The 26,156-nt window shown below is 37.1% G+C and overlaps 1 protein-coding gene across 7 annotated transcripts in view; it reads left to right on the top strand.

Annotated features, from left to right (window-relative positions):
- PHTF1 (putative homeodomain transcription factor 1) overlaps positions 1-26,156 on the top strand; it is a 142,141-nt gene that overhangs the window by 60,623 nt on the left and 55,362 nt on the right. For 6 of the 7 annotated variants that reach the window (XR_005215269.1, XM_037826336.1, XM_037826338.1 and 3 more), the window contains 6 exons: positions 12,540-12,696; positions 13,989-14,126; positions 16,024-16,183; positions 17,217-17,390; positions 17,500-17,589; positions 18,604-18,825. Coding sequence is in view for 6 of the 7 variants with exons in the window: in XM_037826336.1 (XP_037682264.1) it covers positions 12,540-12,696; positions 13,989-14,126; positions 16,024-16,183; positions 17,217-17,390; positions 17,500-17,589; positions 18,604-18,825 (941 nt within the window). In the remaining variant the exon portion in view is untranslated. The remainder of the gene's footprint in view (positions 1-12,539; positions 12,697-13,988; positions 14,127-16,023; positions 16,184-17,216; positions 17,391-17,499; positions 17,590-18,603; positions 18,826-26,156) is intronic. The other variant, XM_037826341.1, reaches the window with a different exon arrangement.

The following is a 26,156-nucleotide window of genomic DNA, read 5'->3' on the forward strand; positions in this document are numbered from 1 at the left end:
TGAGGAACTGCCAAACTGTCTTCCAGAGTGGCTGTACCATTTTACAGTCCTACCAGCAATAAATAAGAATTGTAATTTCTCCACATCCTCTCCAGCATTTATCGTTTCCTGTTTGTTCAGTGGCAGGCATTCTGATTGATGTGAGATGATATCTTATTGTGGTCTCTATTTGCATCTCCCTAATAGCTAGTGAAGATTAACATTTTTTTTCATGTGTGTTTTAGCCATTTGTATTTCCTCTTCAGAGAAATGTCTTTTCATATCTTTTGCCCATTTTATAGTTAGGCTGTTTGTACTATTGTTGAGTTGTAGGATTTCTTTACATATGTGAGATATCCGTCTCTTATCAGATACATGGTTTCCAAATATTTTCTCCCATTGAGTTGACTGCCTTTTTACCTTTTTGACAAATTCCTTTGAGGTACAGAAGCTTTTAAGTTTGAGAAGTTCCCATTTATCTATTTTTTCTCTCTTTGCTTGTTCCTTGGGTGTAAGGTCTAAGAAGCAACCTACTAATATTAGGTCTTGAAGATGTTTTCATACATTATCTTCTAGGAGTTTTATGGTATTGTCTCTTACATTGAGGTCTTTGATCCACTTTGAGTTAATATTTGTATAGGGTGTGAGGTAGGAGTCCTCTTTCAATCTTCTGGATATGGATGTCCAGTTCTCCTAGCCCCATTTGTTGAAGAGACTGTTATGTCCCAATTAGTTGATTTGGGGGCCTTAACAAAAATCAGTTGACCGTAGATCTGGGGGTCTATTTCTAAATTCTCAATTCAATTCCATTGATCAATAGATCTGTCTTTGTGCCAATGCCATCCTGTTTTGACTAGTGTGGCTTTGTAGTAGGCTTCAAAGTCAAGAAGTGTAAGTCCTCCTATTTCATTTTTCTTTTTTAGAATGTTTTTAGCAATTTGAGGCATCTTTCCCTTCCAAATAAATTTTATATCTAGCTTTTCTCAGTCTGCAGAGTAGGTTCTTGGAATTTTGATTGGAATTGCATTAAATCTGTATCTCAGTTTTGGTAGGATTGACATCTTAACAACGTTTAGCCTTCCTAACCATGAACATGGAATATCTTTCCATCTCTTTAGGTATCCTTTTTTCTCTTTTAGTAAAGTTATGTAATTTTCTGTGTAGAGGTCTTTTACATCCTTGGTTACATTTATTCCTAGGTACTTGATTTTTTTCATTGCTATTGAGAATGGAATTTTTTTCTTGAGTGTCTCTTTAGTTAGATGATTTCTAGTGTATAGGAACATTACTAACTTATGTGCATTATTGTATCCTGCCACTTTGTTGGATTTGTTTATTAGCTCTAGTAGCTGTGTCGTCAATCTCTCAGTGTTTTCCAAATATAAGATCATGTCATCTGCAAATAATGACAGTTTTAGTTCTTCCTTTCCAATTTGGATGCCTGTAATTTCTTTGTCTTACCGGATTGCTCTGGCTAGAACTTCTAGCAAAATGTTGACTAATAGTGGCGACAGCGGACATCCTTGTCTCATTCCTGATCTTAGAGGGAAGGATTTCAGTCTCTTGCCATTGAGTCCTATGCTGGCTGTGAGTTTTTCATATATGACCTTTATCATATTGAGGAAGTTTCCTTCAATTCCTACTTTTTGAAGTGGTTTTATCAAAAAAGGGATGCAGAAGTTTGTCAAATGCTTTTTCAGCATCTATTGAAATGATCATTTGATTTTTCCCTTTTGTTTTTTTGATGTGTTCTATTACATTGATTGATTTTCTTCTGTTGAGCCACTCTTGCATCCCTGGAATCAACCCCACTTGGTCATGGTGTATGATTTTTTTAATGTGTCTTTGGATTTGATTTGCAAGTATTTTGTTGAGAATTTTTGCATCTATATTCATTAGGGAGATTGGCCTATGGTTTTCCTTTCTTGTAGCATCTTTATCTGGTTTGGTATTAGAGTAATGCTGGCTTCATAAAATGAGTTAGGTAGTGTTCCATTTTTTTCAATTTTTTGAAAGAGTTTAAGTAGGATTGGTGTCAGTTCTTTTTGGAAAGTTTTGTAGAATTCCCCTGTGAAGCCATATGGCCCTGGGCTTGGAGGTAGTTCTTTGATGACTGATTGGATCTCTTTGATTGGTTTGTTAAGGTCTTCTATTTCTTTTCTGGTCCATCTAGGTTATTCATGTGTTTCCAGATTATCCATTTCCTCTGAATTATCTGGTTTGTTGGCATACAGTTGTTCATCATAGCCTCTTATGATTTTTTTTTACTGCAATTGCTCACATACCATACAATTATCCAAAGATCCAAAGTCTGCAATCAGTTGACCCTAGTACCATCATACAGCTCTGCATCCATCACCACAATTAATTTTTTCTCAATTTTTAGAAGATTTTCATTACTCTAGAAAAGAAATAAAGAAAAAAAAAAGGAAACTCAATTCCTCCCATACTCCTAACCACCACCCCCCTCCATTATTGACTCATAGTGTTGGTATAGTACATTTGTTACTGTTGATGAAAGAATGTTAAAATACTACTGACTGTAGTATATAGTTTGCAATAGGTATATTTTTTTCACTATATGCCCCTCTATTGTTAACTTCTAGTTCTAGTGTCATACATTTATTCTGGTTCATGAAAGAGATTTCTTACCTACAGTTAATCACGGACATTGCCCACCACAAGATTCACTGTTTTATACATTCCCATCTTTTAACCTCCAACTTTACTTCTGGTGACATACGTGACTCCTTGCTCCCCTTTCCACCACATTCATGCACCATTCAGCACTGTCAGTTATTCTCAGAACATGCTACCGTCATCTCTGTCCATTTCCAAACATTTAAGTTCACCCTAATTGAACATTCTGCTCATAATAATTATCTGCTCCTCATTTAGCCTTGTACTATATCCTGGTAACTTTTATTTCATGTCTGTGTGTTGACATAATATTATAACTAGTTCATATCAGTGAGACGCTGCAATATTTGTCCTTATGTGTCTGACTTACTTCACTCAATATAGTGCTCTCAAGATTTCTTCATCAACTCATTTTTTTAAGACAGTTTTGTTCACATACCATGCATTCCATCCTAAGTAAACAATCGATGGTTCCCTGTATAGTCACGTTTTTATGTATTCACCACCATCACCACTATCTCTATAAGAACGTTTCCATTTCTCCCACAAAGGAGGAAGAGTCAAAGAAAATAAAGAGACAAAAGTAAAAGAAAAAATAAAGAGAAAAAACAAAAACAAGGAAAATAAAATGACCACTAAGAAGCAACAAAAGGAAAGATAGCATTAAACTAAAATAGAATAAAATCAGATAGCATCACCAATGCCAAGAGTCCCATACTCCTCTGTTATGTCTCCCTCTTATATGCGTTTAGCTTTAGTATATTGCCTTTGTTACCTTAAAGGAAGCATAATATAATGTTTCTGTTAATTATAGTCTCTAGTTTGCATTGACTAAAAAATTGCATTGATTGAAAAATTCCCCAATACCTCCCTATTTTTAACACCTTGTTCTCTCTCTTGTAAAAACGTATTTGTACATTTTATCACAATTGTTGAGCACTCTAGGTTTCATTGAGTTATACAGTTCCAGTCTTTATCTTTTCCTCTTTCCTTCTGGTGTCCCACGCTCTCCTAACCTTCCTCTTTCAACCATACTCACAGTCATCTATGTTCAGTGTACTTACATTGCTATGCTACCATCACCCAAAATTGTGCTCCAAATCTCTCACTCCTGTCTTTTCCTATTTGTCTGTAGTCCTCCCTTTTGTATTTCCTGGAGAGCAGGTATCTTGTTCACAAACTCTCTCATTGTCTGTTTGTCGGAGAATATTTTAAACTCTCCCTCATATTTGAAGGACAGTTTTGCTGGATATAGGATTCTTGGTTCGTGGTTTATCTCTTTCAGTATCTTGAATATATCACCCCACTTCCTTCTTGCCTCCATGGTTTCTACTGAGAAATCCGTACCTAGTCTTATCAAGCTTTCTTTATATGTGATGGCTCACTTTTCTCTTGCTGCTTTCAGGATTCTCTCTTTGTCTTTGATGTTTGATAATCTGATTATTAAGTGTCTTGCTGTGGGCCTATTCAGATCTTTTCTGTTTGGGGTATGCTGCGCTTCTTGGATCTGTAATTTTATGTCTTTCATAAGAGATGGGAAATTTTCATTGATTATTTCCTGTATTATTGCTTCTGCCACTTTTCCCTTCTCTTCTCCTTCTGGAACACCCATGACACATATATTCGTGCATTTCATGTTGTCATTCAATTCCCTGAGATATTATTCATATTTTTCCATTCTTTTCCGTGTCTGTTCTTTTGTGTATAGGATTTCAGGTGTCTTGTTTTCCAGTTCCTGAGTGTTTTCTTCTGCCTCTTGAAATCTACTGTTGTATGTCTCCATTGTGTCTTTCATCTCTTATGTTGTGCCTTTCATTTCCATAGATTCTGCCAGTTGTTTTTTCGAACTTTCGATTTCTACCTTATGTATGCCCAGTGTTTTCATTATAAGTTTCATCTCTTTGCCATATCTTTCCTAAACCTTCTGAATTGATTTAGCATTAGTTGTTTCAATTCCTGTATCTCAGTTAAGTGTAAGTTTGTTCCTTTGACTGGGCCATAACTTTGTTTTTCTTAGTGTAGGTTGTAGTTTTCTATTGTCCAGGCATCTGGTTTCCTTGGTTACCCCAGTCAGGTTTTCCCAGAGTGGAACAGGCTCAGGTCCCAGAAGGGAGCAATGTTCAGTAGCAGGTTTTCCTGAGGGTGTGTCTTAGAAGATTGATACACACTGTGAGGCCTCAAGCTGCTGTGCTTTTCCTTACCTGCTCAGCTGGTGGTACTTGTCAGCCTGTCTCTTCTGACTGGTATAAGGAGGTGTGGCCTGCTTAGTTTATGTTTTGGCTGTTTTCCCCCAGGCTCTGGGGTCTGGTTCTGAATGGAAAGCCAGTAGTAGAGCTGGGCCCCACCTCCTTCCTCTTAGGAATGATACACCCCTTAGGGAGTTTTTATCTGCATTTGAATTGTCTCTCTGGCTCTGTTATCTCCACCCTTGTCTGGGTCAGAGCGCTGTGAATTGAAAATGGCTGAGGTTTTCTCCACTGAGCTGCTCAGGTTGAGAGAGAGAGAAAGGGACAGAAAGCCCCATTTCAGGGCCAGCCCATGTCCCACCCAGTTTCACTTGTTAGCCAGAGATAGCACTTGGTCCTCTGGGCTCCCCCTCCCAGGACAGAAAACTCTTCTGTCTCTTTAAGGTCAGTCATCTCTAAAAACCTCTGTCTGCTTGTTGGGGATTTGTAGCTTGTATTGGGCAGTCCACATTTGTTAATTAAAACCCCGTTGAAGCTGGACTGAGGTATATTCACTTGTTCAGAGAGTGATGCTCTCTATCACAGCCAGGCTTTGTAGTTTGGGCTGCGATGGGGGTTGGGGGCGCCCAGCTCAGGTCCACAGTTTCTATTCACAGATTCCATGCTGTGATCTCAGGCAGTCCTCCCAGTGCAGATTGGTGCATGATGTGTGGACAGTCACAGTTAACCCCCAACAGTTATTCTAGATCATTTACTAGTTGTTCCTGATTGTTTATTAGTTGCTCCAGGAGGGCTAACTAACTTCCTGTTCTCTCTATGCCACCATCTTCTTCCGTCTGCCCCTCTTACTATTTTTGAAATTTATTCAGGGTCCACAGTAATGTTGCCTCTCTCATTTATTATTTTGTTTATTTGGGTCTTCTCTCTTTCTGACTTTGTTAGTCTAGCTAAGGGTTTGTCAATCTTGTTGAGCTTCTCAAAGAACAAACTTTTGGTTTTATTTCTTCTATTTTTTTTTCTCCATATCATTTATTTATGCTTTAATCCTTATTCTTTTCTTCTACTTGCTGTGGGATTAGTTTGCTGATCATTCTCTAGCTTCTTCTGTTGTTCCATTAGTTCTTTGATTTTAGCTCTTTCTTCCTTTTTAATGTATGTATTTAGAGCAATAAATTTCCCCCTCCATACTACCATTGCTGTATCCCATAAGTTTTGATAAGTTGTGTTCTCATTTTCATTCGTCTATAGATATTTAGCAATTTCTTCTTTGACCCACTGATTGTTTAGGAGTGTGTTGTTTAACCTCCAGATATTTGTGAATATTCTAGGTCTTTGATAGTTATTGACTTCTAGTTGCACTCCACTGTGGTCAGAGAATGTGCTTTGAATAATTTCAGTATTTTTAAATTTATTGAGGTTTGTTTTATGCCCCAGCATATGATCTGTCTTGGAGAAAGTTCCATGAGCACTAGAGAAGATTGTGTATCCTGGTTATTTGGGATGTATTGCTCTTTATATGTCTGTTAAGTCTGATTTGTTTTTCACATTGTTTAAGTTCTTAGTTTCCTTATTGGTCTTCTTTCTGATTTATCTGTCTTACAGGAGAGAGTGATGTATTTAAGTCTCCTACAGTTATTGTGGAAACATCTATTGCTTCCTTCAGTTTTGCCAGTGTTTGTCTCATGTACTTTGGAGTACCTTGATTGGGTGCAAAAACATTTATTATTGTTATTTTTTCTGAGTGAATTGTCCCTTTTGTTAGTATATAGTGTCTTTCTTTGTCTCTTATGACATCCTTGCATTTAAAGTCTATTATATCTGAAATTAGTATTGCTAACCCTGCTTTCTTTTGGCTGTAGCTTGTGTGAAATATTTTTTCCATCCTTTTACTTTCTATCTCTTTGTGTCTCTGGGTCTAAGATGAGTCTCTTGTAAACAACATATTGATGGTTTGTATTTTTTAATCTATTCTGCCAATCTGTATCTTTCAACTGGGTAGTTTAATCCATTCACATTCAATGTTATTACTGTGAAGGCAGTTCTTGAATTAGCCGTTGTGCTGGTTTGAATGTATTATGTCCCCGAAAATGCCATTATCTTTGATGTAATCTTTTGTGGGTAGATGTATCAGTGTTGATTAGATTGTAATTCTTTGAGTATTTCCATGGAGATGTGCCCCACCCAACTGTAGGTGATGACTCTGATTGGATAATTTCCATGGAGGTATTACCCCACCCATTCAGGGTGGGTCTAAATTAAATCACTGGAGCCATATAAATGAGCTGACAAAGAGAAGGAACTCAGTGCAGCTGAGAGTGATATTTTGAAGAGGAGCTGCAGCCAAGAGGGACACTTTGAAGAATGCACAGAAGCTGAGAGAATAGCTGCAGATGAGAGACAGTTTGAAGACAGCTGTTGAAAGCAGACTCTTGTTCCAGAGAAGTTAAGAGAGGACAAACACCCCAAGAGCAACTAAGAATGACATTTTTGAGGAACTGCAGCCAAGAAAGGAATGTCCTGGGAAAAAGCTGTTTCAAAACCAGAACTTTGGAGCAGACGCCAGCCATGTGCCTTCCCAGTTAACAGAGGTTTTCCGGACACCATTGGCCATCCTGCAGTGAAGGTACCCAATTGCTGATGTGTTTACCTTGGGCACTTTATGGCCTTAAGACTGTAGCTGTGTAACCAAATAAACCCCTTTTGTAAGAGCCAATCCATCTGTGGTGTTTTGCATTCCGGCAGCATTAGCAAACTAGAACAGCCGTTTTATCCTTCGTGAGATGTGTTCTTTTCCCCCTCTCTCTGGTTATTTCCTTTATGATACCCTTACTAAAACTCTTCAGTTCTGTGCTCTTCTCCAGACCGCTTTCTTCTTTCTTTTTCTCTCAGCAGGTAGAGCTCTCTTTAGTATTTCTTGAAGGGCAGATCTCTTTGTTATCAATTCTCTCAGCATTTGTTTGTCTGTGAAAATTTTAAGCACTCCCTCAGTTTTGAAGGAGAGCTTTGCTGGATAAAGAATTCTTGGCTGGCAATTTTTCTCTTTTGGAATTTTTAGTGAGTCATACCATTGCCTTCTTGCCTCCATGTTCCCCCTGAATATAGAGTACTTACTCTTATGTTGTTTCTCTTGTATGTTGTGAATTGCTTCTCTCTTTGCTGCTTTCAGAAGTTTCTCCTCTTCAGCATTTGATAGTCTGATCAGAATATGTCTCGGAGTGGGTTTATTTGGATTTATTCTATTTGGAGTTCTTTGGGCATCTTTGATTTGCATATTTATGTCATTTAGAAGGGTTGGGAAGTCTTCCCCAACAATGTCTTCGAATACGCTTCCTAGCCCTTTACTCTTCTCTTCCCCTTCTGGAACACCAGTGATTCTTATATTTTTGCACTTCATGTTATCCATCATTTCTTTGAGATCCATTTCAAATTTTTTGATTTTTTTCACCATTTGTTCTTTTGTGCTTTCACTTTTCGTCATATTATCTTCAGGTTCACTAATTCGTTCCTCTACCTCTTCAGATCTCATGTTATGTGTCTCAGGAGTCTTTTTAATTTGATTAACAATGTCTCTTATTTCCATAAATCTGCTATTTTTAAAATTTACTCTTGTAAATTCTCCTGTATCATCTTCGTTTCATGTTATCCATCATTTCCCTGAAATTCATTTCAAATTTTTTTTACAGCATTCATTCTTTTGTGCTTTCACGTTCCATCTCTCTATCCTCGAATTTGCCAATTCATACCTCTGCCTCTTCAAATCTGGTGTTATGTGTCTAAGAATCTTTTTAATTGATCAACAGTATCTTTTATTTACATAAGATCTATTTTTTTATTTACTCTGGTAAATTCTTCTTTATGCTCTTCTGTGTCTTCTTCATGTGCTTTATATCCTGAACCATGATACTGATGGTGTTGTGTACTTCTTTGATTAATTGCTCCAAGTTCTGTCTCCTCTGGCTTTTTAACTTTAACACTTTGGTTAATCCATGTCTTCTTTATCTGTTTTTTTTTGTGTGTGTGTGTGTGTGTGTGGTCTCTTGGCATTTGCTTATCTTGATAGGGTTCTTTTAGAATATGCAGGACTATTTGAACATTTATCTATAATGTGACAGAGCTACAGCTTGTGGAGTGTGCTTTTCCTGACCTACCAGCAGATGGCATTCCTGAACCACCTCTTACCCTCAAGCCATTTCTCCTCAACTTCATCTATGCACTGAGTGGGGGTCCAAACCATGTGGAGGTCCAATCAATGCACCAATTTTCCATGTACCTGGGGACTGCCAGCCCTGGGGCACTTTGGCATGGAGTCCACTGCAGGACACGGTGGTCCCAGCCATTCCTGGGGCTGTGGGTGGAGGACTCTGGTGCTGCAGAGCTGCACTTCTTACCTTCCAGCTCACATGTCCCACAGTCCCTCTCTGCCATCTGCCCACGAGTCTCTAGAATTAGCAGAAGGCTCCTGGCACTTCCTTTCAGCACCCCGACCTCTAGACTTTGCACTCCGCGGACTTCAGTGGAGGAAGAGTGAATGCCATCACAAGTCTGCCGGATTCCTAATTCCCTCAGGAAGCTCTTGGCTCCAGGGCTCTGAAGGGTTGTTTCCCAGCCATCTGCAATGCACAGGGCATGGAAAGCTACCCCCTACTGCAATCATCTGCCTTCTCCAGTGGCCAATCCCTGGCACTGGGGCTCTTGTCCTTGGGTCTATGAAGGGTTATCACCCATACCAGGTACTGAGGAGGGTGCCTAAGGCATGAAAGGCTACTCCTTTCTGTGCCATCAGCCAGCTCCAGCTGCTCATTCCCCTGCACCATTGTGGCCGAACACACCCATCTTAAATGCAGCCTCTCTCTTTCTCCAAGTTCAACTCACTATGGGTGTAGAAGTCCCTGCCCAGCTGGTGGAACCCTGGAACTGCTATTCCAGAGCACTTTCTATCTTTTATTAAGTGTTTTTCACAGAGAAGAATTTTGCTCTGTCTCTCCTAATCTGCTGTCTTGGATCCTCCCCCCATTTAAAAAAAAATTTTTTTTTTTGTCTTTTTGTTGTTGCAGTGTAAAGTTCTTTATATTTTCTGGATAGTAAACCCTTACTCAAAATATAGTTTGAAACTATTTTCTGTTTTTCTCTAGGTTTTCTTTTTACTTTCCACTGTGACTTCTGGAATGTGGCCTAAGACACTCTTGATTGGCCACCCTGTTTCCCTGTACAGACTCATCCCTTGCTTGCTCTGCCAGTCCCTTCTCACCCTGGGAAGGGAGTGCCTGGTGGCTGTCTCTGCACAGATCTGGGCAGCAGAGTGATGTTGAACCACCCTTGCATTCTTGGCATGAATTCCACTTGATCATTGTGTTTAATCCTTTTGAAGTTCCATTGGATTCGGTTGCTGGTATTTTGTTGAGGATTTTTGCATTTATATTCATAAGGGTTAATGGTCAGTAATTTTCTTTTCTTGTGACTAGATTTTGTTATTAGGGTGATGGTGGCTTCATTGAATTAGGAAGTTTTCCCTCTAGTTCCTTTTTTTGGAAGAGTTTGTGAAGATTTGGCATTAGTTCTTCTTTGAGTGTTTGGTAAAATTCACCAGTGATGCCATCTAGTTCTGGACTTTTCTTTTTTAGGAGGCTTTTGATTACTGATTCAGTCTCTTTACTTGTATTTGGTCTGTTGAGATCTTCTGTTTCTTCTTGAGTCAGTGGTAGGTAGTTTGTAACTTTCTAGGAATTTGTCCATTTTATCTATGCTGTCTAATTTGTTGGAGTACAGTTTTTCATGATATCTTCTTATAAAACTTTTTTATTTTGTAAGATTGGTAGTAATGTCACCCCATTCATTTCTACTTTTGTTATTCGTGTCCTCTTTTTTTCTTTGTCGGTCTAGCTAAAGGTTTGTCATTTTTTTGATCTTTTCCAACAACCAAATTTCATTAATTTTCTAAATTTCATTTTTCTCTAGTCTAATTTTATATTGTTTCCTTCCTTCTTTGGGTTTAGTTTGGTTTCTTTTTCTAGTTCTTCCAGGTGTAAGGATAATTTATTTGAGATCTTTCTTTTTCAATATTAGCATTTATAGTTATACATTTCCCTCTGAGCACTTTTCTTTGATGTAGCCCGTAAGTTTTGGCATGTTGTTTTCTTGTTGTTACTTACCTCAAGGTATTTCCTAATTCCCCGTGTGATTTCTTCTTTGACTTATAAAGAGTGTATTATTTAATTGCCACATATTTGTAAATTTCCCAGTTCTACCTCTGTCACCAATTTCTAGCTTCATTCTGCTGTGGTTGGAGAAGATACAGTGTATGATTTCAATCTTTTAAAATTTATTGAGTCTTGTTTGTGATCTAACGTATGTTCTATTCTAGAGAATGATCCATGTGCACTTGAGAAGAATGTGTATGTTACTGTAGATGGATGAAGCATTCTATATATAACTACTAGGTCTAGTTGTTTTATAGTATTGTGTTCAAGTTCTCTATTTCCTTACTGATCTTATGGCTAGATGTCATTCCATTGTTGAAAATGGTGTATCGAAGTATCCTACTATTGAATTAGAACTGTCTTTTTCTTCCTCCAAATCTGTCGATGTTTGGTTAGTATCTTTTGGGGCTCTATTGTTAGGTACATTTACATTTATAATCATTTTATCTTCTTGATGAATTGACCCTTTTATCAGTATATATTGCCCCTTTTTGTCCCCTTTAGCAGTTTTTAACTTAAGTCCATTTTGTTTGATGTTAGGATAGTCACACCCTCTCTCCTTTGAGTAGTCTGTGCCAAGTACTTTTCTAGGCTCTGAGATAGATTTCTTACACTTAAACTATCCTTGTATTTCCAGCACAAACCCTACTGATTGCTCTTTTGCTGTATTGTCACATTAAATTTGGTAGTACTTCAATAATTCATTCAAAAAATACTGAGTGCCTACTCTATGCCAGATACTGATCTGTATATGACAGTGAACAAAACAGAAAAAATTCTCTGCCTTCACGGCACTTACTTTTTTTGTGGTAAATTTATATCCATATTTGTAAGCAGGCAAGGTCTGTAGCTTATTGTTTTGGTGCTATAGTTATGTTTGGCCAACAGGGTTATGTTAGTACATAAAATGAATTTGGTAGCTTCCTATCTTTTTCTCAGTAAAAGATAGTTTATATAGCACAAGAGTTACCTTTATATTAAAATCTGAAATAAATTACCAATAAAATTGTATCTGGAGATTTTTGAAGATAATTTTTGATGTTTTTTCCTTATTTCTTTGATCATTTATTTCTTTAACCATTTGATAACATATACAAAGAGGCAATATAGCGTAGTAGTTAAGAATGAGGACTCTGGAGCCTGACTGCCTAGGTTCAAATCCCAGCTTTGCCACTTCTTGCCTGTATAACTTTGGACCATGGAAAATACTCTTTCTCTGAGCAGAACAACACTTCAAAGTATGTTTTATGTAGCACTTAGTTGTTTTATGGTGGGAGACTTTTTGAAATATCTAGGTTATCATAATGTCAGAGAGGCAAAGCCTTTTAACAAATCATTCTTTACTTGCTTTGTGATACAAGGGTTCAGATCTTTGCTCTGCTAATGTATAAGTGGATGGTATCATAGAAAATTAATGTAATTTTACTTGTGTACTTTTTTAAATGGTAGATTTTTGTAGAAGTAGTTTGTGTAGTTACTAAAATCTGTTTTAAAGATGAGCTGTATGGTTTTACATCTTCAAACCTCTCCATTTCAGTTGTAGCAATCGTGTTATACTTTATGATGCCTATTATAAACATAAGTGAAGTGCTTGGACCCTTGTGCCTTATGCTACTTATGGGAACTGTTCACTGTCAAATTGTGTCTACTCAGATAACAAAACCATCAGGAAACAATGGAAATCGGAGAAGAAGGTGAGAGAGGAAATTACACTTGTAGTTTTGTATTTTCTGGGAGAAATATTGTAGAGATTTACAAAATCTTTGATGAAATTGCTTAAAAATCTTCCTCTTTTGTGTATATTTTAAATTAGTTTTTGGCTTAAGTAAAATGAATGCTTTACTTTTTGCTTTTCTCCCTGATGCTAAGAAACCTTCTTATGAACTTTTAACATATTTCCAAGTGGGATTTTGTCATTCCGTATAGTTGTTTGAAAGAAAAATTCCTATAGTATATTCTTCTTTACTAAAATTTTATATAATGGTTCTGAAAAACCATTCTTTTTGGAAGTTCAATCAAAATTTGATGAAAATGCATTGTAAACAAGGCTCTTAGTACATTGGGTTAGATCTACCAAAAATTTTACCTTTTTTCAAAAGTATATAGTAAGAATGGATTTTTAAAGTGGCCTAAACTTTCAATAAAGATTGATTTGACTTTTTTACACATTGAATTTATGTCATGCTTTTATTGATTATATGATATGTCTGGGTTTTGGAGATGCTGGAAGGTTTCTTAGGGATGTGTGTTATCTTCCAAAAGTTAATTTTTTTTTCATTAGAGTATCTGTAGATTTTTGCTCATTTAAGCAATTAAGTATAATTTTTTTTCCATTTGGTGTTATGAACTTCAACATATTTATTCTTACTTTTGAATGTTATTTTGAAATTTTGTTTTCTCCAAAAAAGATTTTTTGTAGATTCAGTTAAATTGATTTACTATTTTCTAAGAATGTCAAGTGCTGTGCTGTGTCTCATTGATGTTTATAGGATATGTCTTTTAGGTATATATTATATCAATAAAAATGATCTGTTACTGCTTTGTGTTCTGTGATTAAATGTGCCAAATAAGTAGATTTCTAATGTCCATCATTTAAAGAGATTGCTCCTTCTGCTAGTGGTGGTGACTGTACCTGAAAAGACTTGTGTTTACACAAGTAAAAAGTTTCTCTCTAGTAATGTTTCTGAATGGCAGTTCTATTTCTTTAATGACTGAACAAAATGATAGCATAGGACTTTGGTTTGGAATTGATCACCTTTGTTAATTCATACTAATTTTACATACTGCCAGTTGCTTTCTCTGCCACATAACCTGTCTTTTCCCTTAAATAATAAATATTCTTGCATGATTTATCCTTATTATATGAAGTTCACTATACTTGATTTTCAGGTAGTGATCTGTTGGTATAAATTTTTGAAGGGATGTTTGGTACAGAAATAGAAAAGGTCTTGAAAAATTTGAAGTTGTTGAAATTTTTTTTTTGTAGAAAATTACGAAAAACTGTAAATGGTGATGGGACCCGAGAAAATGGAAATAATAACTCCTATGATAAAGTTAGAGGAGTAGAAACTTTGGAATCCACACCCTTTATTGGTGGTTTTTGGGGGACTGTCTTTGGCAACAGGTGGGAAGTCTTACATTGGAATTTTTACATGATTTTGTATTCATGTTAGTGTTTACATCCCTTACACAATCCCTGACAAAGGGACTGTCTTTGGCAACAGGTGGGAAGTCTTACATTGGAATTTTTACATGATTTTGTATTCATGTTAGTGTTTACATAGTATACGGTATGATCAGGCCATATAAGTAAGTAGTGTAGGCATATTATCATTATGGTGTGATTTTTAAGAGTCTAGAATGATTTGCTTACTCAAAATGACATCTCCATTACTTGTCATATTGCCTATAATTCCAGTATTCTACTCTGAAAGATTCATTCTGTCTGATCATCAATGACTTTTTAGACTTCAAGGTAACAAATATATAAATACTCTGAAAGAGTGAAATATTTTAAGCCATATCAACCAACATCATGAAAGAAGGATTTAGAAAGATCAGATATTTTTCAATATGAAAACTGATACCTTTTTAGAAATGGGATGCAAGACAGGAGTTTAGTGTTGACGGGCTATAGAACAGAAAGAAAAATGGATCAAAGACAAATTTTACCTAGTTCATGATTTTGCCAGTTGCAGCATCACTAGTAGGATTCAAAGAAGTACTTATTTTGTCATATATTAATTATTGTGACTTAAAAATAAAGGTCTTTTACAGTTGCTTTTTTATTTATTAGAGAAGTTGGAAGTTTAGAGAAAAATCATGCAGAAGGTACAGATTTCCTATATACTCCCCACTCCCACAGTTTTCCCTATTATTAACAGTTTGCATTAGTGTCATACCTTTGTTACAATTAATGAAACAATGTTATTATACGTAATCTATTAACCATTCACTCTTTGTGTTGTACAGTTCTATGGTTTTTAAAAATTTTTATTTTAGTATCATGTAACAGCATAAAATTTCCCATTTTAGCCACTTTCAAATCTACAATTCAGTGGTATTCATTACTTTAACAATGTTGTCCTACCATCACCACTGTCCATTACCAGAACTTATCACCCAAAACAGAAATTCTATATCAATTAAGCATTAACTCCCCATTCCCTACCCTCACTGTGGCCCCTGGTAACCTGTATTCTAGTTTCTGACTTTATGAATTTGCATATTCTAAGTATTTCTTATCAGTAAGATCATATGACATTTGTCCTTTTGTGTCTGGCTTATTTCACTCGACATGATGTCCCTCCCACTATTACTTTCATTCTGAAGATGAAGTATAGTCACACACCTTTCCAAAAATATGTTTACACTCTTTAGTCAGTGTAAGTGTTTGAATTTTTTTTATGCTGAGCATTGTGCTGGGTACTGTGTATCCCTGTTCTCAATGATTTTATTGTCTAGTTAGGAAGATAACAAGTATGATGCACTCACAGTGATATAAAACTGTCATAATGGATTACGTGCTGACAAAAGGCCATGTTCAGCAAATGGAGTGATACAGTTCATGTACTATACTAGTTCATATACTAATACATATATAATATACTAGTTCAGCAAATGTGATTATTCTGGGGTAAAGCAGTCAAAAGGAGTCATGAAGGAATTGAGAGTTGCTGGGTTTTCAAAGATGGGTAGTATTTACATAGATGGAAAGGAGAGAGAAGACATTACAGCCAATACAAGGTAGGTGCTGGCATGGTGTTTGAGAGGGAAAGTAGAGAAGACTGTGAACCTACTTTCTTGCAATAGTGAAAAGTATGGGCTTCCTCTCAATTGATATGAGTCTTTGGAGAATAGAGATCAGTATGTTCCGTCTACTCCATTAGCAAGCTAGAAGCCTGAAAAGTATTCTTTTCTAAATTTTCTTGATTTCAGAATAATGTGGTGTACTGAGAAGAAAGTTGAAAGATGCCACTTTTAGAAAACTAGTTAGTGATCTTTTTCCCTTTTAAAAATAGGACTAAAAGAATAAAAGTAATATCTGACAAAGGGACTGAAATTGAAAATGACTCAAGTTGTCTGCATCCTATCATTAAGAAGAGACAGTGTCGACCAGAGATCAAAATGTGGCAAACAAGAGAGAAAGCAAAATTTTCAGATGGAGAAAAGTGCCGTAGGGTAAGATTTAGATGAATAGATCTAAAAGATTTGTATAATTTTTCTTAACAAATAAGTGAAAGTAAGAGCCACAAGACATGAAAAGGAAAATATCATATGAAGACTGTAGCCTATGCTTATAATTTCTAGAACTGGTTATTCAGTCTGCACTGATATAGCCTTAGCAGTAGGCTGATAGATTTAATACACAGATTTGTGTAGAGTCTGCTATGTCACATTCCAGAAAGGCAGTGATTATAGAGTAAGGGTTTGGAACTGTTTCCAGGTAGACTTGGTCTGTTCTATGTCTAAAACTTACTACACTTTTTCTTTATAGTCTCTAAATATTTTCCCATTTGTTAACCTGTCACATATTTATAATTATAAAAATAGCTAATATTGAATCATTACTACAACCAGGCACTAACTAAGTGCTTTATGCATATGAACCCATTTCATTTTTTTCCAACAGCTCTGTGCAATGGGTGCTTTTAAAATTAATATTATCTGAGCCCCAGAGAGGTTTAGTAGCTAGTAAGTTACCCAGCTAGTAAGTAGAAGAACCATGATTCAGACTTAGAGTTGACTCAGCCATTTAAAAAAAATTTTTTTTGTTAGAGACATTGTTTGTTTATGGAGAAATCATGCTGAAAATTCAGAGTTCCCATATACCCCCTGTATGATTACCACTTTGCATTAGTGTGGTACCTTTGTTACAGTTGATAAAAGAATATTATTAAAATTGTACTATTACCTCTAGTCCATAGTTTATATTAGGGTTCACTGTTTGTGTTGTACAGTACTACATTGACCTGTGTTTCCAACCATCAAATAACACTGCCTCATCATTTAGGCTACTGAGTTTCAAGTTCTTTGTTTATTTATTTTATTATTATTATTTTTTTGAGATCAAGTAATATATAGTTTTGTTTGGTTTGGGTTTAGTCTATTTTTACTGCTTTTTAGTTTTCACATGCTTTTTCGTTTTTACATATGCAGCTCACTAGAGTAGTTTGTACTGTTCCTTGTGAAGGTATTGCTGTTCTCTTTGTAGGAGGCTTTTAGGCATTTGGGTAATGGGATTTCAGATGATCTGTCAAGTGAGGAGGATGGTGAAGCACGGACGCAGATGATATTATTACGTAGGAGTGTGGAAGGGGCCTCAAGTGACAATGGTTGTGAAGTTAAGAATAGAAAATCAATACTTTCAAGGCACCCAAACTCTCAGGTAATTTTTATTTTAGTTTATAAAAGTATAGGAGTTATTCCTAATTCATTGAATAGTAGCAAGGGATTAAACATGTTTTCCTGTGGTTTGTTGGCTTAATTTTTGGCAGGTAAAGAAAAACACTCCAAAGTGGTGTCATACTATGCGGGATTCAGATAGTCTGGCTGAATCAGAATTTGAATCAGCAGCCTTCAGCCAGGTAAAGTATCCTTTTGAGAGGTCAGTGTTCAAGGAGTATTCTTGAGTGTAATAACTTTATTCTTTCTTTTTTTAATTTGTTGCCCTAAAGTAGTGGTTATGTTTCCTTGTCTCCCATCCCTGCCTCCAGCTAACCAATCTGTCCATAGCAGCTTTTAGATCTCTGCTCACCCTCAGAAAAAGAATGGACTTTTAAAGTTTACACTTTTATTCTAATCCTAAATGTATCATAGTTGATCCTCAAAAAGAGAGTATTCAGTCCCTAAATAAGGAGAAGGTTACTTAATATTTATTCAGAATATGGAGTTTATTCTTAAGCATAATTTCTATATAAGTGAGATTGACACTGATGAGGACAGATTTTTGAGAAAAGACCACTGAAAGATTGGAGCAGTGAATGTTGTCATGGAAACTAGTGGGCATATTGTAATATCTGGAATATTGTAGTTAAGTGAGCAGAATAGATGGTGGTGGTATAGTTTTGGTTTGGTTTTGATTGACAAGGCAGTTGGGGTCATGTAAAAACTTTCATGTTTACATTTCTACTGCAGAAGAGCGGTGTTGTTTATCTCTTTCCTCTTCCTGATTATCCTTTTCTATGCTGGAGCTGGATCCCTGAGCATGACTAGGTTTACAGTCAAGCTCGTAATATTTAGAGTGGTGGACACCTATGTTAATAGGTTTGGTCAGGCTACTTGGATAGGTTCCCTGGGTGTGCTTGCAGGAATCACCTCCCATCCCAGGACAACTTAGCTGAACATTCCTATGAGTTGGCAATAACTTCTTAGAGGGAGTTCTTTTAAAGCACTGCTTGTTAGAGAGTCATCGGAGTTTAACATTTAAATTTTAAAATGCATTATAGGTATGTGAAGCCTTGTGAACAAATGAATTCATGAGGGTCGACTTATGATAGCTTGCTAGCCACTGCCATAGATAACTCATTTTAATTTTATTTCAGACATATAATTGTCTTAAAAAATGAATGAAAAAAATACATATTTTTTTTCTTTTAAAGGGTTGTAGATCAGGCATGAGTGGTGACTCTCGAAACCTCAACATGGCAAGAAGAGACTCAGAAAGCACCCGCCATGACTCAGAGACTGAGGATATGTTATGGGATGATCTACTGCATGGCCCTGAGTGCCGGTCGTCTGTCACCAGTGACAGTGAGGGGGGCCATGTGAATACCCTTCGCTCAGGGACCAAACGTGACCCCAAAGAGGATGTTTTTCAGCAGGTCCGTAAAGGTGATAATAGTAGCTAATATTTATTGTATACTTACATTAAGTAAGTATTAGATCATTCAACGTCACAATAAACCTAAAAGGTAGATACTATTATTTCCCCCAATTAAGAGATGAGGAAATTGAGCACAACTTGTAAGTGAAGATACTGGGATTAGAAAGCAAGGGAAGGACTCTAGAGTTGCCCTAACCTAAATTTTTCTCAATACTTTTTCTCATTATTCTCCTTAGAATGATCCTTGATGCTCATTTTATATGAGCAGGGTTGTTTGAATGGTAGGTCTACCTTATACTATATTTTTACAAACATCACAGTGTTGTATGTGAATTAGTAGGAAATGACTTTGCTTCTCTAATAATGTGTAAATCAAGTGATGCTTTTAATTTAAGGTTTTATATTAATATCATAAAATCAGATAGCCTAGAATTGGAGATGCCTTAGAAGATATTTTAGCCTTCCAACCAATATAGGAATTCTTTCAACATATATAGAAATTCTTTCCCCATCTGTATGTGGTAATAATAGTTCCTACTTCTTAGAAATGTTGTGAAATATCAAGTGAGATAATATCAAGTGTTTATCACAATGCCTGGGAAGGAGTATTATTATAAAATTTCATCATTATTAATATGCCCATCAAGATGATCAGTTGGCCCCTACTTAAATACTTCTGGAGATGGAGTGCTTGTTATTTCATGAGACTGTTTGTTCCACAGCTGGAGAGATTGAATGATTAAAAAATGGTTCTCATTATTTAGCTGGAATCTGTCTCTCTGTTATTTCTACCTGTAAATTCTATTAGTGTCCCCAGGGCAAAGAAAATATTTCTGCCTGTGCTTCTACATATCAGCCTTTCGGATATTTAATGACAGTGATCATGAGGCTCCTTAGTTTTTTTTTTTCTTAATTGAGATTGTTCAGATACCATACAATTATCCAAAGATCCAACATGTACAATCAGTTGCCCACGGCACCACCATACAGCTGTGCATCCAAACAACCCAATTTTTTTTCAATTTTTAGAACATTTTCACTACTCCGGAAAAGAAAGAAAGACCAAAAAAAGGAAACTCAGATCCTCCCATACTCCTAATCATGCCCACCTCCATTATTGATTCATAGTTTTTGTATAGTACATTTGTTACTGTTGATGAAAGAATGTTAAAATACTACTAACTATAGTATACAGTTTGCAATAGGTATATATTTTTCCCTATATGCCTCCCTATTATTAACTTCTAGTTATAGTGACATACATTTGTTCTAGTTTGTGAGAGAGATTTCTAACATTTGTATAGTTAATCATGGACCTTGTCCACCACAAGATTCACTGTTTTATACATTCCCATCTTTTAACCTCCAACTTTCCTTCTGGTGACATGCGTGACTCTGAGCTTACCCTTCCCACCACTTTCACACCCCTTTCAGCACTGTTAGTTATTCTCACAACATGCTACCATCACCCCTGTCCATTTCCAAACATATAAGTTCACCCTAGTTGAACATTCTGCTCATAATAAGCAACTGCTCCCCATTCTTTGGCCTCATTTCTATATCCTGGTAACTTATATTTCATGTCTATGAGTTTACATATTATAATTAGTTCATATCAGTGAGACCCTGCAATATTTGCCTTTATGTATCTGTCTTATTTCACTCAATATAGTGCCCTCAAGGTTTCTTCATCAACCCATTTCTTTTAAGATGGTTTTGTTCAACACCATACATTCCACCTAAATAAACAGTCGTTGGTTCCCTATATAGTCAAATATTTGTGTATTGAGTGCCATTGCCACTCTCTGTATAAGGACATCTCCATTTCTTCCACAAAGGCAGAGGAAGAGTCAAAGAAGACAGAGAGGCAAAACAAAAAGAGAAAGAGAGACAGACAAACAAACAAGCAAACAAACAAAAAAAAAAAAACAAAACTTGATAGCTAGAAAGCGACAAAAGGAAAGATAGCATTAAGCTAAAGTAGAATAAAGAGTCAGACAGCATCACCAATGCCAGGAGTCCCATACCCTTCACCTATTCCCCACCCCCACATATGCATTTAGCTTTGGTATATTGCCTTTGTTTGTATTAAATGAAGCATAATACAATGTTTCTGTTAATTATAGCCTCTAGTTTGCATTGATTGTATTTTCCCCCCAATCCCACCCTATTTTTAACACCTTGCAATGTTGACATTCATTTGTTCTACCTCATGTAAAAACATTTGTACCTTTTATTACAATCGTTGAGCACCCTAGGTTTCCCTGAGTTACACAGTCCCAGTCTTTATCATTAATCTTTTGTTCTAGTGTCCCACATGGTCCCAGCCTTCCTTTTTCAACCATATTCACAGTCATCTTTGTTCAGTGTACTTACATTGCTGTGCTACTATCTCCCAAAATTGTTTTCCAAACCTCTCACTCCTGTCTTTTCCTTTCTGTCTGCAGTGCTTCCTTTAATGCTTCCTGTAGAGCAGGTATTTTGTTCACAAACTCTGTCATTGTCTATTTGTCAGAGAATATTTTAAGCTCTCCCTCATATCTGAAGGATGGTTTTGCCGGATATAGGATTCTTGGTTGGTGATTTTTCTCTTTCAATATCTTAAATATATCATGTCACTTCCTTCTTGCCTCCATGGTTTCTATTGAGAAATCTGCACATAGTCTTATCAAGCTTCCTTTGTATGTGATGGATTGCTTTTCTCTTGCTGCTTTCAGAATTCTCTCTTTATCTTTGACATTTGATAATCTGATTATTAAGTGTCTTAGCATAGGCCTATTCAGATCTATTCTCTTTGGGGTACGCTGCGCTTCTTGGATCCATAATTTTATGTCTTTCATAAGAGATGGGAAATTTTCATTGATTATTTCCTCTATTATTGCTTCTGCTGCTTTTTCCTTCTCTTCTCCTTCTGGGACACCAATGACACCTAAAGTCTTGCTTTTTGTTTTGTCCTTAAGTTCCTGGAGACATTGCTCGTATTTTTCCATTCTTTTCTCTATCTGTTCTTTTGTGTGAGGCTTTCAGGTGCCTTGTTCTCCAGTTCCTGTGTGTTTTCTTCTGCCTTTTGAGATCTGCTGTTCTGTGTTTCCATTGTGTCTTTCATCTCTTGTATTGTGCCTTTCATTTCCATAGATTCTGCCAGTTGTTTTTTCAAACTTTCAATTTCTACCTTACGTATGTCCAGTGTTTTTATTATACAGTTCAGCTCTTTTGCTATATCATCCCAAAACTTTTTGAATTGACTTATTATTAGTTGTTTCAATTCCTATATCTCAGTTGAAGTGTAAGTTTGTTCCTTTGATTGGGCCATAACTTCATTTTTCTTGGTGTAGGTTGTAGTTTTCTGTTGTCTAGGCATGGTTTCCTTGGTTACCCCAAGCAGGTTTTCCCAGACCAGAACAGGCTCAGGTCCCAGAAGGAAGAAATATTCAGTATCCAGTTTCCCTGAGGGTGTGTCTTAGAAAATTGGTACACCCTCTGATGCCTCAGGTCACGGTGCTTTTCTGCCCAGCAGGTGGTGCCTATCAGCCTATAATTCTAGACTGATGTAAGGTGGTGTGGCCCATGGCTGTTTTCCCCCAGGCTCTGGGGTCTGGTTTTGAATGGAAGGCAGGTAGTAGAGCTGGGCCCCACCCCTTTCCTCTTAGAGAAGATAGATGCCCTAGGTGGAGGTCATTAGCATTTCAGTGGTCTCTCTCTGCCTGTGCTGTCTCCACCCTTGTCTGGGTCAGAGCACTGGGAACTGAAAATGGCTGAGGCTTTCTCTACTGAGCCGAAAAAGGAACAGAAAGTCCCCTTCAGGGCTAGCCCACGGTGACCCTCCGGCTCTTAGAGGTCATCACCCAAAGCCTCTGCTTGTTGGGGATTTGTGGCCCATAGTGAGCAGTTCACATTCGCTAATTAAAACCCCAGTTGGAGCTCAGCTGAGCTATATTTGCTTGCTGAGCGAGAGCTTCTCTCTGGCATCACGAGGCTTTGCAGCTCGGGCTGTGGAGGTAGGGGTCTCCTGGCCTGGATCTGCAGTTTTTACTTACAGATTTTATGCTTTGATCTTGGGCATTCCTCCCAATTCAGGTTGGTGTATGATGAGTGGATGGTCATGTTTGTCCCCCAACAGTTATTCTAGATTATTTACTAGTTGTTTCTGTTCTTTTTTTTTTTTAAGTTGTTCCAGGGGACTACTTAGCTTCCACTCCTCTCTATGTTGCCATCTTAGATCCTCTGCTCCTTAGTTTTTTATTTCTTTTGGCTCAGTATTTTCACAGTCCTTACAAATAGTGGATGATGTATATCCGTTTGTTTAATTATTGAATTTTCTTGATTCTAAGAGACCGTTTAAGTGTTTTGATTCTAAGACACTGATGATTTAGGTTACTCATTTTTATGAAAAAAATTACCACTTCTTAAAATATATATCATTTTTAAAAACTAACTAGAAACATCATACATTTTCTCATTAAAGTTATATGCTATTTTCTCCAATTTTGCAAAGTTTGAAGCTAAATATTCTTTACAGTCAGCCCAAAGGTTAATCTAAATTACATTAGCCCTCAGTAGTTGTACATAGTATCGTGATGATCTTGACCTTTTTAGCATTTTAGGGATTTACGGTATACTTTTAAGGCATATCTAAGAATAATTTGGTAAGATGAACTCATATCATCATTCTTCAAACCCTCCCACACCTATTCTTTTTCTTTTATTCCCCTTACTTCTGAATCCTACCACTAATCACTGAAGGCAGAAACCTTGGAGTTATTCTTGCATCTACACTCTCCTCCATCTTTCTAATCAGTCATCACACTCTCTTGAGTCTACTGTTTAAATATCTGAATCTGGCCACTTGCCTCCACCCTGCTTGGTGCAGGCCATCAACATTTCTCATCTAAAATGTTACAACTGCTTCTCCAGGCTTGCCTTCTGTGCCAGTTTGAATGTATTGTGTCCCCCAAACGCCATTATCTTTGATGTAGTCTTGTGGGGCAGACGTTTTGGTGCTGATTAGATTTGCTTGGAATGTGCCCCACCAAGCTGTGGGTGATGACTCTGATGCAATATTCCCATGGAGGCATGGCCTCACCCATTCAGGGTGGGCCTTGATCAGTGGAGCCATATAAATGAGCTGACTCAAAGAGAAGGAACTCAGTGCAGCTGTGAGTGACATTTTGAAGAGCAGCAAGCTTGCTAGAGAGGAACATCCTGGGAGAAAGCCATTTTGAACTTTGGAGCAGACGCCAGCCACATGCCTTCCCAGCTAACAGAGGTTTTCTGGACGCCATTGGCCATCCTCCAGTGAAGGTACCCGATTACTGATGTGTTACCTTGGGCGCTTTATGGCCTTAAGACTGTAACTGTGTAGCCAAATAAACCCCCTTTTTATAAAAGCCAGTCCATCTCTGGTGTTTTGCATTCTACAGCATTAGCAAACTAGAACACCCTCCTTTGTTTCATTTTCCACACTGCAGTCAGTGATGCTTCTAGGATATAAATCTCAAAATGCCACTCCCCTTCTTATCTCTTACTTGCTTTATTTTTTTTCTTCTGGGTTATTTGCTTCTTATCCTTTATTGTTATTTTTTCTATAGTCTCATCTCTGGCCATTACCTCCCTGCTCCTAACATGGCATAACTTGAACTCAGCTGCACTTTGCCTTTCTGAAAGGTATCAGCTCTCACCTGCTTCAGGGCCTTTACACATACTGGTTCCTTTGCCTGGAACACACTTTCTTCTAACGCTCATTCCTTTGGCGCATTCTTTTTTATTCTTCATGTCTGGGCTTGAGTGATACGTCTTTCTGGAAGTCTTTTCTACATATTCCTAAAGAGCTCTTTCCTTCCCTCACCATGTGTTTATTCAATCATGCCTCCTTCGGAAGTTTTTAAGCTTCTTGATGACAAGGACCACAGTTCTCTTGTTCTCCTCTCCACTGTATCCATAGTGCATGTTGCATAATAGGTGCTTAATAAATATTTGTTGGAACAGTCAATGAATCAATATTAAAACAATCCATGCTCAGTATTATGTTAGGCATTATGGTAGAAAGAGAAGAAATTTACCATATGGTCCTTTTTCATACACTTTTATTTTAGTTTGTGAATAAGATGATCATATGGGAAATAAGTAAAGGGCACTGTATGTTCTGGTTTGCTAAAGCTGCTAGAAATGCAATATACCAGAAATGGATTGGTTTTTGCAATGGTGGTTTATTAGTTCACAAATTTATAATTCTAAGGCCATGAAAATGTCCAAATTACAGCATCAAGAGGTAGATACCTTCTCTGAGGAAAAGGCCAGTGGCGTCCGAACATCCCTGTCAGCTGGGAAGGCGCATGGTTTTGTTCCCAGGTTGTGATGCTTTTGGCTTCTGATTCCAGTGGCTTTCTCTTTAAGTGTCTGTGGGTTCTCACTTAACTTCTCCGGGGCAAACTCTGGGCTTTATCTCTTGGCTTAGCATCTCCATACATCTTTCTTTCTGCATCTCAGGCATCTGGGTCTGTGTCAGCTCTTAGCTGTCGTAAAGACTCCTGTAAACTAATCAAGACCCACCTGAGTGGGTGGGGCCACATCTCTATGGAAATCTAATCAAAAAGCTCCGCCCTCAATTGGGTGGGCCACATCTCCATGGAAACAACCTAATCAAAAGGTCCACCCAACAAGATTGGAATAAAAGATCATGGGTTTTTATGGGGTTCATGATAGATTCAAATCAACACACTATAAAAGCAGCATATAATTAAATGTTAATTTTTCTGATATAGACTATAAGGGCTTTACATTTCAGAGAAGGGCAAAATTAGTGAGGCTTGTAGGGTCAGAGAAGATCATGTTAGAGAAATGGGACTTGAGCTGGTACTTAAAGAATAAGGCATGATATGGCATAGGAAGGCTGGGGGCTGTTTTTATGGTGACCTTTTCCTCTTGAGCCTTCTATACTTTTCTATGTCCTGATTAGACCAGAGTAAGTTAACTCCTCAGTCATTCATGATATGACATCTAAGTTCTCTTAATATCTTTCCTACCTAACTTCCTACTACTCCCAGTGTTTTGTCATTGCTCAAGAAATACTTGCTTCTGTAACATCCCAAAATTAATCCTCACTTCCATATCTTGAAAGAGAGAGGCAATTTGCAGATCATGGAATCCTACCTCCCTTATAGGAGAAATTTAGCCTCTGTTCAGGTAAGGAAAAAAAAAATTTAACTTAAAAAAAGCACCAGAAATCAGCATCATGGAGGTGATGGATAATTGGAGTGATGAGGTCCATGAGGGAAAGAATAGAATGATGAAACTGAACATTGGTGAATGTAGCTTGGGAGCTGGATGAAG

The sequence above is a fragment of the Choloepus didactylus genome, chromosome 2 (assembly GCF_015220235.1).
Source record: "Choloepus didactylus isolate mChoDid1 chromosome 2, mChoDid1.pri, whole genome shotgun sequence".
NCBI classification, from domain to species: domain Eukaryota; kingdom Metazoa; phylum Chordata; class Mammalia; order Pilosa; family Megalonychidae; genus Choloepus; species Choloepus didactylus.